This window comes from Erigeron canadensis, chromosome 1 (genome assembly GCF_010389155.1).
Source record: "Erigeron canadensis isolate Cc75 chromosome 1, C_canadensis_v1, whole genome shotgun sequence".
In the NCBI taxonomy this organism is placed as follows: domain Eukaryota; kingdom Viridiplantae; phylum Streptophyta; class Magnoliopsida; order Asterales; family Asteraceae; genus Erigeron; species Erigeron canadensis.
Window position 1 is genome coordinate 38,565,153 of NC_057761.1, and position 12,322 is coordinate 38,577,474.

Below are 12,322 nucleotides of genomic sequence, written 5' to 3' on the forward strand. Positions count from 1 at the left end.
TATTTACTTATAATAACTATTACAATTTCGATAATCTTCTACGCCATTATCACACCAAGTTATAATCATTATAATCCAATGAAGAATCACAACAGTACTCTTGAAATCACTGGTACCCCCATGCATGCATTCTGTTTTCTTTTATATGTTTTTATAATAATTCATACGAGTACTATTTTTCTACTTACTTTTACTTTGTTAAACATTTACCATCTAAACAAATTGTTATATATCCATATTAAAACTAATATATTAATGTGTACGTTTATAAGATCTTGAATTGTTTCTAAGTAGAAGTTGTTATATATTTTTTTGTCATGGTTATGTAGTGGTTGGATGCACTAGACTGAAAGACACAGAATGGATATCAAGGCAAGATCCTTACGTTTGTGTTGAATACGGAAACTATAGGAATCGGACTAATGTTTGTACTGGTACTTTTTCTTTGGTCCCTGTCTATATTCCTTTGAAGATTAAATTTATCTCCGTTAATGAGGGATCACAAATTAATTAGTGTAAGTTTAAATCTGAATTGGTTTCGGGTTTTTATGACAGACGGAGGAAAAAACCCTACATTCCAGGAGAAGTTCGTATATAGCTTTATTGAAGGATTAAGGGATTTAAATATTACTGTTTGGAATAGCAATAGTGTCTCACGCGATGATTTTATTGGCAGTGGAAAGTAATTTCTCTTACTTTTCTTTGTGTGTTTTTTTTGTGTGTTAAAAGTGATATTTTCCTAAGGATGAATTATTGAATTATGTGTCTAGGGTCCAATTAGCTAAGGTACTTTCTCAGGGATTTGATGATAGCGCGTGGCCGTTGCAGTCTAAATCTGGCAGGTTAGTGTTCTAATACAAATACTTTAGATGTTATGGGTTGTCAAGCTCCTATGAGTCCATATCTCTTTTGCTTGAAAGAACAAACATGATAGGTATTTATATGTTTGATTTTCTTTTATTTTAATGTGAAACCTAGCTTGTATGTTTTAAAACTTGCAACAATATTCATGTGTATTGTTCTCATGTTTTGTGTACTCTACTACCAAGTGGAAAAATTAAACATTGTTCTATAGTGTTGTGTTAGCTAAGGCTTTTTCCGTTGTCGTAAATAGTACTAGTTGCTAACTCAAATCACATCTTATGTAGGCATGCTGGTGAGGTGCGACTGATAATGCATTATTCCGGTACCAATGTAAGTTCAATCTTTCTTTGACAAGAAGTGTTAATTAGTTTCACTCATTTAAGTTTTTTTGGAATGTTTGTATACATTTGTACCGGACTCAATTAAACCTATGTTACTTTCTTTTTTACATGTATACAGATTCCAGCTCACAGTTTTGCGCCATCAGCTCCATTCTATGGTACACCAAGTGCACCCCAGGCCCCTGTCTACTCTGTGCCGCCGCCATTGATAGCTTATCCACCATCAACTCCAGTATCCACTTATCCACTAACAACTGCCACCCAAGCGTATCCGCCTAATGCAGGTGTTTATCCACCATCTCCATACCCGCCTCAGGCTGCTCCTTATCCTCCTCAGCCATACCCTCCTAATTCAGCTTATCCGCCTCAGCCATATGGCTCCCAGTGTCCTCATGGTAACTCCTCATCTTTATGTGAATGTAACGTTTATAGAGATGGCAACATCGACCCATTTATATCCAAATGGGTCGATATGAGCTAAGTTATATCCTTAACCTATCAAAAGCATTTAATGGGTCAAATCGGTTGAAATTAATCTAACATGTAACCAAATGAATAAAAGTACTATAATTAATAAAGGAAAGTAGTTGGTAGTCATATTTAACGATCATATATATGTAGATTAAAGATTGTCTTTGGGTCTGCCCACCACAACCGGGTTTGACTTGTTTTGGCTTGTTGTAATTCAGAAAGTGCCAATTTTTTTGACTCCTAGGTTCGAAGTCGTTGACCCCCACTATATACTAATCTAGATTTCACATTCATTATCAGGTACTTCTTCATATCCAGGGGGACATCTTCCACCATATTGAGGTCTTGCCTATAAAAGACGCTGCAGGGAAACGATCATAGGCTTGATATGATCAGAAAGACTTATTTTGCTATAGTGTACCTGCAGTTTCTTTTTGGTTTATGGTAACTTGTGTAGGTTTTTCTAGTTACATGACATTTACATATGAGACAGTTTTTCAAGAGCCTAATGGTTTTTTCTAGTGATCATATACTCATATGACATTTACCTGCAGTTTTTTTTTTTTGCTATAGTGTTCAACTTTTTGGTTTATGACAGTTTGAACAAGTTTGGTGGTTACTACTTAAACGTTGGTTACAATTTTGCTCGAGAATTTTTATAAATTTTGCTCAGGCATTTTGTAAGATAAATCATGCATAAATGTTGATTAACTATGATCATCTATATTTCGAGGTTTGTGATTATATTATTTGGGTTATGCTCATTTTACAGTAAGCTCTAGTATTTTTAAAAGTTGATTAAAAAAGTGGTTTATAGGTCATATAAAAGTTCTATATGAAATCATATTCTCACTCATCTTTGGAGATGAGTCCTATCTAGAGACACGTTTCAAATTATCAAGTAGAAAATCATAAATGGAGGATATGTTTTTGACTCCTATCTAGAGATAGGTTTCAAATTAGCAAATAGAAAATCATTAGTGGGGAATATGTTTTTTTTCCAATGTTTTAGAAAACAAAGTTTTTTAAGGCCGCTCGTAGTAAGGTCATGACGAGCTCGTCATGAACATCTTCCTTTCAGGACCTTAACACTACGGGCTCGTTCATGCCCGTCCAAAACATCCCTTTCTTGTTTAGGAACAAGTTGGACGAAGAAAGGTGGATCTGAAAGAGAGAAATGGGGACAGAGAGGTGGAGTTTTTTTTAATGTTTTTTGTTGAGTAAGAGGTGAGGAATTATTGTAAGGAGTAGTTCTTGAAGAGAGAAAATCTGACGTGGCTGTAAGAAAGGGGTGAAAAAGATATTTAAGAAGAGCCTTATTAAAAAAGACCTAATAGAACTGGTCAGGTCCTGAAAAAAGTTCAATAGGTTAGGCAAGAACACTTTCCGACAAGTCCCATAAATTGATCATAACCATATCATGACTAGTCAACCTATGTTTTTGTAAAAATAGTATAAAATGTTTACAATTAAATAAAAATATACTTAAAATCTATTTAAAAATAATATTAAATAGTTATAATAAAATTAAGTTTTCAATTCCAAAAACAACCCCCAAAATACTATTAAGTATACAATGAATCGATGATCATAAAAATAATAAGAAATTTAAAAAGAAATAAAACATTTCATTGGAAAACCGAATGATTAAAACCTTCAAACTAATTAATTGACCATAGTTAAGCATGCCACCTGACAAGATACAAGATTTTTTTTTTTTTTAAGGTGAACACAAGAAACTTTATGTCGCAATTCGACAGTGGAAGATCTAGCATACGTTGTCTTAACCGGGTCCACGTTAGAGAACTCCCTCGAAGTAGAAATGCCTATTTCAAATACCCGATGGAGGGAAAACCTTCTACTAATCCGCCAGAAGGCACGACAATTAATAGGGGTAAACTCTGCCCCCTCAGACTTGAAGCTGGGTATACCCAAGTCAAGCCTTTATAAAGGGACTTAATCTTGAACTCAAGACCACTAGGGGTGTTGATGGGTCGGGTTAATTGGGTTTCGGGTTATTCGCGTTGGGGTTTTTGGATCGGGTTTGGGTAACCCAAATAAAATGTGATTGAATCTACGTGCATTAGTTTAGTAACATTACAACAATATAATTTTGATTTAAAATACTTAAATAATAGCGATATTAAGTTCTTTATATCCAAAAGTGTTGAAACACTTTAGATTATGCGTTTTTTTTGAATTGGTGCATAAACAGATGATTGTATTATTAGAATAAAAGTCATAGACGAAATAAATAAAGTACAAACTATATAAAAAGATAAAAACTACTGATGATAAATAAATAAATTTTGACAACATATAACTCTTCTTATATTCATATTAGTGTATTTTCAAACAATTATTATAATTTTGCACGATTCTGATTTTATTTATAAAAGAAAATTTATTATTCAAATAATAGAAATTTTAAACAAATTTAATTGTTATATAAGTGTATTTATATATAAACACAACTAATTTGGGTTATTCGGGTTGACCCAAATTATAAAATTTTCACCCTCAACCCAAACCGATTAAGCTTTGGGTTATTTGAGATAACCCAAATGACGACCCACAAACCAAATAACCCAACCCGTTTCACCCAAACTCATTCGGGTTGGATCGGGTTATTTAGATTTGGTTATTTTCGACACCCCTGCCACATACATGGGGATGGTGTCACAACCATTGAGCTAAAGCTCAAGCACGACGAGATACAAGTTATTTATCCCAATTTAAATCTGTACTTCAAAACATAATACATTGACTTCATTTTTTTAAAAAAAAAAACTTTTACATTTATTATCAAAAGTTAGACTATTATAAATGTGTGAAAAAACAAAAGTAAAAATGTAGTTTGTCTATCATCATGGCGTACTTTTTCGTACTACAAATTGCGTTTTTTTTCATATGGATATTATAAAACATAGACATTAGGATTTAGGGATGCAAAATTGAAATGAATGTTAGGTTGATAAATGGTAATAGCTTCTGGTAAGTAAGATTATCTTTAAAAAATCATTCAATGGGCCCCAAACTCTAGCCAACTGGCCAGTGGGCCATACATATCGACTTGCACCGAATCTAGGAAGATATGTTGACACATGATTTCGTTACGTGCTTGCTAATTGAATTGGTGACAAACGGGAAATTCCCCAAAACTAAGTTGATAATTTGATATATATAGAATAAAAAGCTTACATTCAATATTTGATAATAATATATTTTAACAACATAGTAAATAGTAAATATTAATAAGGTAATGAAGAAATAAATTAAATAATTCAATTTCCCTTTCTGGTCTCCCAGACGTCCCATTCCAACCTATTGACTCAAGAGTTCACTCTTGGCTTTAGCCTCACAATCACTACAAATGAATATTTCAGGTGCGGTTTCATGATCCTTAATGCCACTGCACTTGGTGTGCTTCCAAACATGGCATTCATCACAAGCTACCATTCTCTCCCCATCATCATCACGAGCCCCACACACACACTCCACCCTTGCCTCCATCTCCTCATCCCCTGCAGTCCCGCCTTCATACCTCAGTGCCGTACCCAAATCTAGCCCAAACCCTCTGACCCAAACCTCCCCACCTGGCTCAACAACGTACGACACCACCATCTCGTCCTCTATCCCTTTCAACCCACCTATTTGCCATACTACAAATCTATCCATTATGCAATATGTATCCCTTAGTGCACTTTCTGCTACTTCCCTCAATTTCCCAATTGTCATCCCCGCTGCCACTAGTACTATCTCGCCAGGTGGCAATGGATGAGTCAACTCTGTTTCCAGCTCGTCAAAACTTGGTAAAACTCTGCATCTTAGTGTCATTACCTGACCATTCCCTACACCCAACTCCCACTCTTTCACAAAATACTTGCTGTTTAACACGATTTGAGTCGCTTGACTAACCGACTTCCACAAGGGGTAGCCGAGTAGAACATTTGTATACAGAAACAACATATCTCCATAAACATCTACCTCCTTTTCAATACCAAGTTCTTCACCTTTTTTATCTCGGATATTGAATTCCATCAATCGGGTTTGGGGGTTTTTGGTGCGAGTAACTATATAGTTTCCAATCACCAAATTGTTGATCGATTTCAATACGAAATCGATCAAACCAGTGTCACCAACATACTTGCTAGCTATATTCCTCAAATCTTTACGTGACATTGGTCCACTTCTTCCATTGTTGAAATTCTTGTGCTCTTTTAAAATATTTGCAATCACTTTAGCAGTCCTTTCAAGCCTTTCCTTAGGCCATCTCGGCTCCAATCTCCATAGCGAAGAAACAGATTTCGTCTTCTTGGAAACCACCGCCACATCAGAAATCTCAAACTCGGCCAGCCCAGTCAACGAGTTAAACACCCGACGAATAATGTACTTCTCAAGATGCAACACATTGATCGAATTTAGCACGAAATCAATCAAACCCTTATCACCAACAAACGGTCGAAGACTCTCCCTTAATTCACAAATCGACATCACCCCATTCTTCTGTTTCAGTAACTTAACAATCACTTCCAACGAGTGTTCGATCCTTCTTTCACTCCAATTACAATCTGCATCCATAAGTGAGCTTAAAAAATCTTTTAAACACTCTGGATCTTGACTCCCTTCATCAAATGGACTATCTTCACACTTAAATAACTTTCTTGCTTGTACTAAACTTCTTCTCTCAATTTTCCCAATAAGCTTAAACTCAATCAAAAACTGCAGCAGCTCACTCATGGAAGTAAGTCTGGTTTCACTTAGTTCGCGATACTTATTAACCATTTCTCCCAATTTCCTTCCACGGCGAGTGTTTTTAAAGTCATCAATAACCTTATCGAGATCTAATTCCGCTAGAAACAACACAGCTCCCCTGTATTTATCCTCTGTAACACCAAAACTTCCATTCCCAAACTTATATCCCCAATTCCCAAACCAAGAACTCTTATAAGCAACACCATTAATTAACCTTAACTCCATTGATCTCTCTAACTTAACATCAGCAACAGATACTTTCCTATACAATGTAAATTGATACACACTATTAATTCAAGTTTTGGTTACTTGATGAGCAAGTTACGCGAAAAAATTGAAAAGAAAACATACCGAGTTTTAAGTGAAGTGCAAATACTGTCCCATAGATTCATGATATGAGTTTCTGTGAGAGAATTTGATGAGCCTGGTAATTTTAAATTATTGACAGAAATTAGATGACCAAAGCCATTGCAGTGAATCAACCCATGTAAGATCATCTGTGTATCGATGTGCTCGGAATCTTTCTTCGGGTCATAATCTTTCCATGGTTTTTTATCACCATATGATGGGATTATAAATCTGTATCTTCTTTTAGACACAAAATGATGCCCCCATCCTTCATACAACAAAATTCACAAAATCACTACTTTTCAGTATCCTCAAATTCAGAATTAAACACACACACACACACACATAGATACAGATTTGCAGAAACAGAACAAATTCACAATAATTCATCAAATCAATTCGATATTCATTATAAATTTATAACTTAAAGTATATACACAGATAGATTTGCAGTTACAGCAGAAAATCACAATTTCCACAAATTCAAAATACACACACTGAAACACACACAAACATAAATCCTGAATTCAGTTCCAGGAAAGTCAAATTCAGCACACACTTTACACACACACTCTTAGATTCAGATTAAACTAATATGACGTCACAATATCTCAATTGAGAAACACACAGTTACACACACTAATTCACACATATATATATTTATAATGACAAAAACGACGTCGGATCTGTATTAGCGTCATAAATTCACAATCTCGAAAACATCAAAATCATCAGATATTGAACAAAAATTGATTCACACACATAATCAAATTGAACAAAACGACGTCGAATTAACCGTGACATCATAAAATCTAAATTCAGAACAAAAAATTCCACAATTACTTAAACAAATACACACACAGTTATGTATAGATATAGATATAGATATAGATACAGAGACTTCCGATTTGCAGAACAACATTAAAATCAGAATTCGGAAAATCAAAATAACACAATTACTATAGATACAGATATAGATATAGATACAGAGAGAATAAGTATATAATATACTAACCGACGGATTTACAGTGAAAGCAGAACGGAAGAACAGAGCGATCATTAACATGCTCTTCAATAGTATATAGAGGAAAAACGACGCCGTTTGATTCACATAACAAAAGCGTAGACCACACATTCCTTTTCTCATCATCAATTTTCTCACCAAATTCGTCTAAAAATAATCTAACATTATCACGAAACGGACCTAAATAATCACTTAACGCTTTCGAAAAGCTATTAAATTCAAATATCCTTTGTTTTCTCTTTTTATTATTATTTATTAATAAAGTATTATTATTTTTATAAGCTTCAAGTGTTGCCATTGGTGAGTTTAATTTAGAGAGAGAGAGGGAAGTTTTTAGAGAGAGAAAGTATTGGTGAAGAAGAAGAAGAAGAAGAAGAAGGAGGAGGAGGAGGAGGGAGAACTGAAAGTGTGTGAGTGAAAAGGGGGATTATATAGTGAAATGACGATTTTGGGGGTGAGAAGGGCGGGAGAATGAAGGTGAGAGGGAAGGGTGAAATGGTAAATTTGGTGTGAGCGAAATATTCGTGAGTGTGTAGAAAACCGACTTTGTTGTGATAGGCCCCAGAGTACGTGTGTGTGTATTTGTGGGGTCCAGGCTGTGATAACGGTTTAGTCCATGTAGTTTGTTTCATTTTTCGTTTCTAATTTTCAATTTAAGAAAAATTGTATATTATGTATTTGTGTAATTGTGTTAACTTGGAGATCAAGTTAATTTTAAAAAATTATTTCACCACATCTTTAGAATATGAATCATGCTTTTCATCACTTATATCAGCATATTTAGTCAATGATCATTAGTGATTCTGATATTTGGAAGATAGAGTATAGCTCTTTGACATTGACATATTTTACAAAATAAATTTATCGTTGTACGTAAAAACGGATGTGTCATTAGATTTTTTTTCAATTTCAGGATCTGGATCAACTTGGCCAATGGGTTATTACTTATAAAGCTGGATGTTTGCGGCTAGATTTTACAAGCTAAAAGTGATTTTTTTTACAATTTATGTGACAATACATAATATCCGATCAATTCCATTAGTTGGTCGTTAAAAAAATATCATTTCTTCTATCCCAGATTTTGTTAAAAAAATCCTTTAAAAAGTATTTGCTATAAAGAAATATAGTCATTATAGTTTATAAGTATATTTTAGAAAAGAACTTTTTACGACATTAACATTGCAATAATTTTATATTTATTCAAGTTTATCACATTGATATCAAGTTTTTAATGATCACAAAAACATATGCGAGAGTGACAAACATTTTACAAACTAATTTATACAAACAAATGTGATATGTGAGTTGGTCCGATTAAATAAGAGAGAGAAAAAAAAAAGATAATACATGAGAATACACAGGAGACCTGACGAAGGCCACATCACATATTTTCATCTCGTGGTGTTTTTGGTGTACTCCCAAACAAGCCCCGAGCGGGTGTTAGTACATATATGTAGTAGTGCACGTGCACACCATATAGCATACACTCTCGATATATTTCATATTTGGAAGGCTTTAATGTGTGGAATTGAATATGCAAGGTCAGTTCTTGGAGATTCAAGTGTTCAAAGGAAAGCTAAAACAATATGATCCCTGCAAAAGTGCAAATTGAACAAAAAGTTTTATAAGTTGACTGAGGAAAATTTTTTTGGACGCCCCAAAAGAATATGTCCAAATATTTGCCTGGCCACCCTGGGAATTGGTAGGTACCAACTTTTGTGTGACTTGTGTCAACGTGCTAGTGCAAGTACGTGTCTTTAACTTTTTAAATTCCGTTATTTGGTTATTGATTTATTTTGACGATGTTACAGACGATATTAATTTCCTATCGATTTTCATCATGAGGTCATCTAATGAGTTTTCAAAATTCCCAAACCTACATGATACCTCTCAACCCATCCTCCGACTAAAACATGAAGAATTGTTTAAACAAAGAAATATGATAAATAAATCTAAAAAATAATACACCTAGTTAAGTAGTTATGGACCTAATAATAATACAATCATCTAATTATACACAATACTACATTTATCTTAGGCTTAATTTTAAATCTATTGATCAATTTTGTTGTAAATTTCTTTATATATATGCATTTTTATTTTCAATGCGTACAACCGAAATTAAAGATATGATCAAGATTAAGCAATAGCAACATCAAACTTACAACAGAAAATTTTTAATTTTCATGTATTTTAAGAAATAATAATTAAAAAATATACGAGTAATTTCAGTAATTCATGTTTCCATTAACCTATAACCGCATCATGCATAACACTGTTCAAAAAAAATACTAAACAAAACAATCTATACAAGATCGAACAAAGAACTAAATACAATATATAACTATATAAGTTGATCGAATTCTATACAACCAATTAATTAAGAAACATCCATGAAAATTCAGCCTAAACGCACCCAAATGCTAAAAACTGCTTTCATATGTGACAACAAACTAACCTTAGGTAGTTTGTACTCATATTTACCAAAAATAACACAACAAAAAGTCTTACAAGATTATTTAAACATTTATGAAGCCTAAATCGATTCATAATACTCAAATAACTACATATCTGCAAATCGGGCATACATCTTTCTGCCACAACCATTCGTAGATACAATCCATATGAAAAAAATGATTGCATTCGAGTGTTGCCGTCATCTCATCTTGTCCACAGTTTCCTTGACAAATCACACAAAACGCTCTTTCTTCTTCTTGATCCGATTCTTCCATAATCTGATCCTCATCTAACAAGCCACAGTTGGAACGAAGACACTCCTCATAGTCGTCCATTACCAGACTCGCAATCTTGATCGCGATTTCATCATTCTCTATGTCAAACAACTTAGCAGTGACTATAGACCCGTTGTTATTCGTTGTGAATTCAACTGGAAGAAAACGATAATCAGGCCCGTCATCATACAACACGGATTCGATATATTCGTTGGGTTGGATCTTTTTTAAGGCACTAGAAGAGTCGTCGATGAGCATTATTTTATCAATATGATCATCATCACCTGGTCGTGCATTGACGGTGAAGATAAACCTTGTATCTGGATCGATAATCCTGTACGAAGACGGTATACACCTTGCCATAATATATCTATCGATTATATCTATCTATCGATCGATCGATCAGTAATATCGTAATGATATAAGAGAAATATGATGTTAGAAATTTATGTGATAAACTAATAATTTATAGGATTACTGGTTATGTACTTGAGTGTAAGGCAAGTATGTACGTTTGTTTCCTAATCCTAACCAAAGATTTACGACTAATTAATTGATTCGCACAGTTCCGCGTGGTTAATATAAGGAAATAAAAAGTACGAGTAATTAACTACCGATTTAAATGAAAAATACAACAAAATAAAACGATCTACCTCTTTTATTTTTTTTTATTTTTTTTCTCTTACAATAAATTCTAAAATATATTTATTCCAACTTGAAAGAATCTTATTTTATTTTTTTCGATCGCCTAATAAGATTTTTTTGTGAAATTACTTCAAATTAATAAAGGACCAAGATAATCATCTCCAAATTGTAAAATTACTTCAAATAGTCTTCATTACTTGCAAAAGGTTGGAAATGTTACATTTATTTAATTTCCAAATATGATGGGTCTGGTTGAATTTTTCCCTCCGGTGATCGAGTTTTCATCGAGGGATTTATATTGGAGATCATCTATTCGGTGAGAAGCTTTTTAGCACGGGCCCAATTATAATAGAATGTGTTAAACCTTTTGATATCTACGAATGATTCACACTTTAAATGAAAAGGGACCGAGATCAAGAAAATTTGAATTTTCATTCTAAATTTGGCACTCACACTGGTACCCACACCAACACTCTTAGAGATTTGCTTATTATAATAATGGAATTTAGTAAAGTGATCAAGTGAAAACCAAAATAATGGTGAGAAACGTGAGTACAAAAAAGCCATCTCTAAGGGCTTAACCCTTAAACTTAAGGGCTACGTCCGTAACGTATCCAACCGTCACCATTTGTTGGATCGCCGCCCATTAAATCCATACAAATTTCATATGCGTCCAGTGACAATCTCTTTAGAAAGGATAAAGGCAACGCAGATACCGTATTTATACGTTTTTAACATGTGATTTTTTTATATATATTTTTTTTGAATGAGTTTTTATTAAAAGAAAATAAAAATAAAAAGACCACACCAAAAAAAAAATAAGATACGGAAAGTAATGATTATCACAATTCTTACCAACGTTTTAGTTTTTACATTAACTCTACCCGTGGAACTTATTACTATCTTTTAACAACTTCGTTAAAAGATAAATATCTGCAATATTCATAATTCAGAGTCAAACTAATTCAGTCACTTTTTCATCATGGTCAACAATATTTCGATTTAAGTATCATCAAAAGAATAAACTAATTACTCGATGGTACCATCATTTTTTATTCTTAAACAACACTCCATCTAAATGTACACCTAAATTATACGCATTAATATATATAACAATTCTCTTTTTTTAATTAAACGGCATA

At 33.5% G+C, this 12,322-nt stretch overlaps 2 protein-coding genes across 2 annotated transcripts; one reads left to right on the top strand and one right to left on the bottom strand.

Moving 5' to 3' along the window:
• The first annotated feature begins 78 nt into the window (after window positions 1–78).
• LOC122591949 (protein SRC2 homolog) lies at window positions 79–1,686 on the top strand. Its single transcript, XM_043764173.1, has 6 exons — window positions 79–112; window positions 330–434; window positions 556–682; window positions 771–842; window positions 1,149–1,194; window positions 1,324–1,686. Exons 1-6 carry the CDS (start codon window positions 79–81, stop codon window positions 1,684–1,686), a joined length of 747 nt encoding a protein of 248 aa, XP_043620108.1.
• A 3,314-nt stretch (window positions 1,687–5,000) lies between these two features.
• On the bottom strand, window positions 5,001–10,898 carry LOC122591955 (PHD finger protein At2g01810-like). The gene is made up of 4 exons (XM_043764179.1): window positions 10,392–10,898; window positions 7,795–8,041; window positions 6,783–7,047; window positions 5,001–6,693 (listed from the first exon to the last, which is right to left on the bottom strand). The coding sequence occupies exons 1-4, from the start codon at window positions 10,896–10,898 to the stop codon at window positions 5,001–5,003; spliced, it is 2,712 nt and encodes a 903-aa protein (XP_043620114.1).
• Window positions 10,899–12,322: the final 1,424 nt, after the last annotated feature.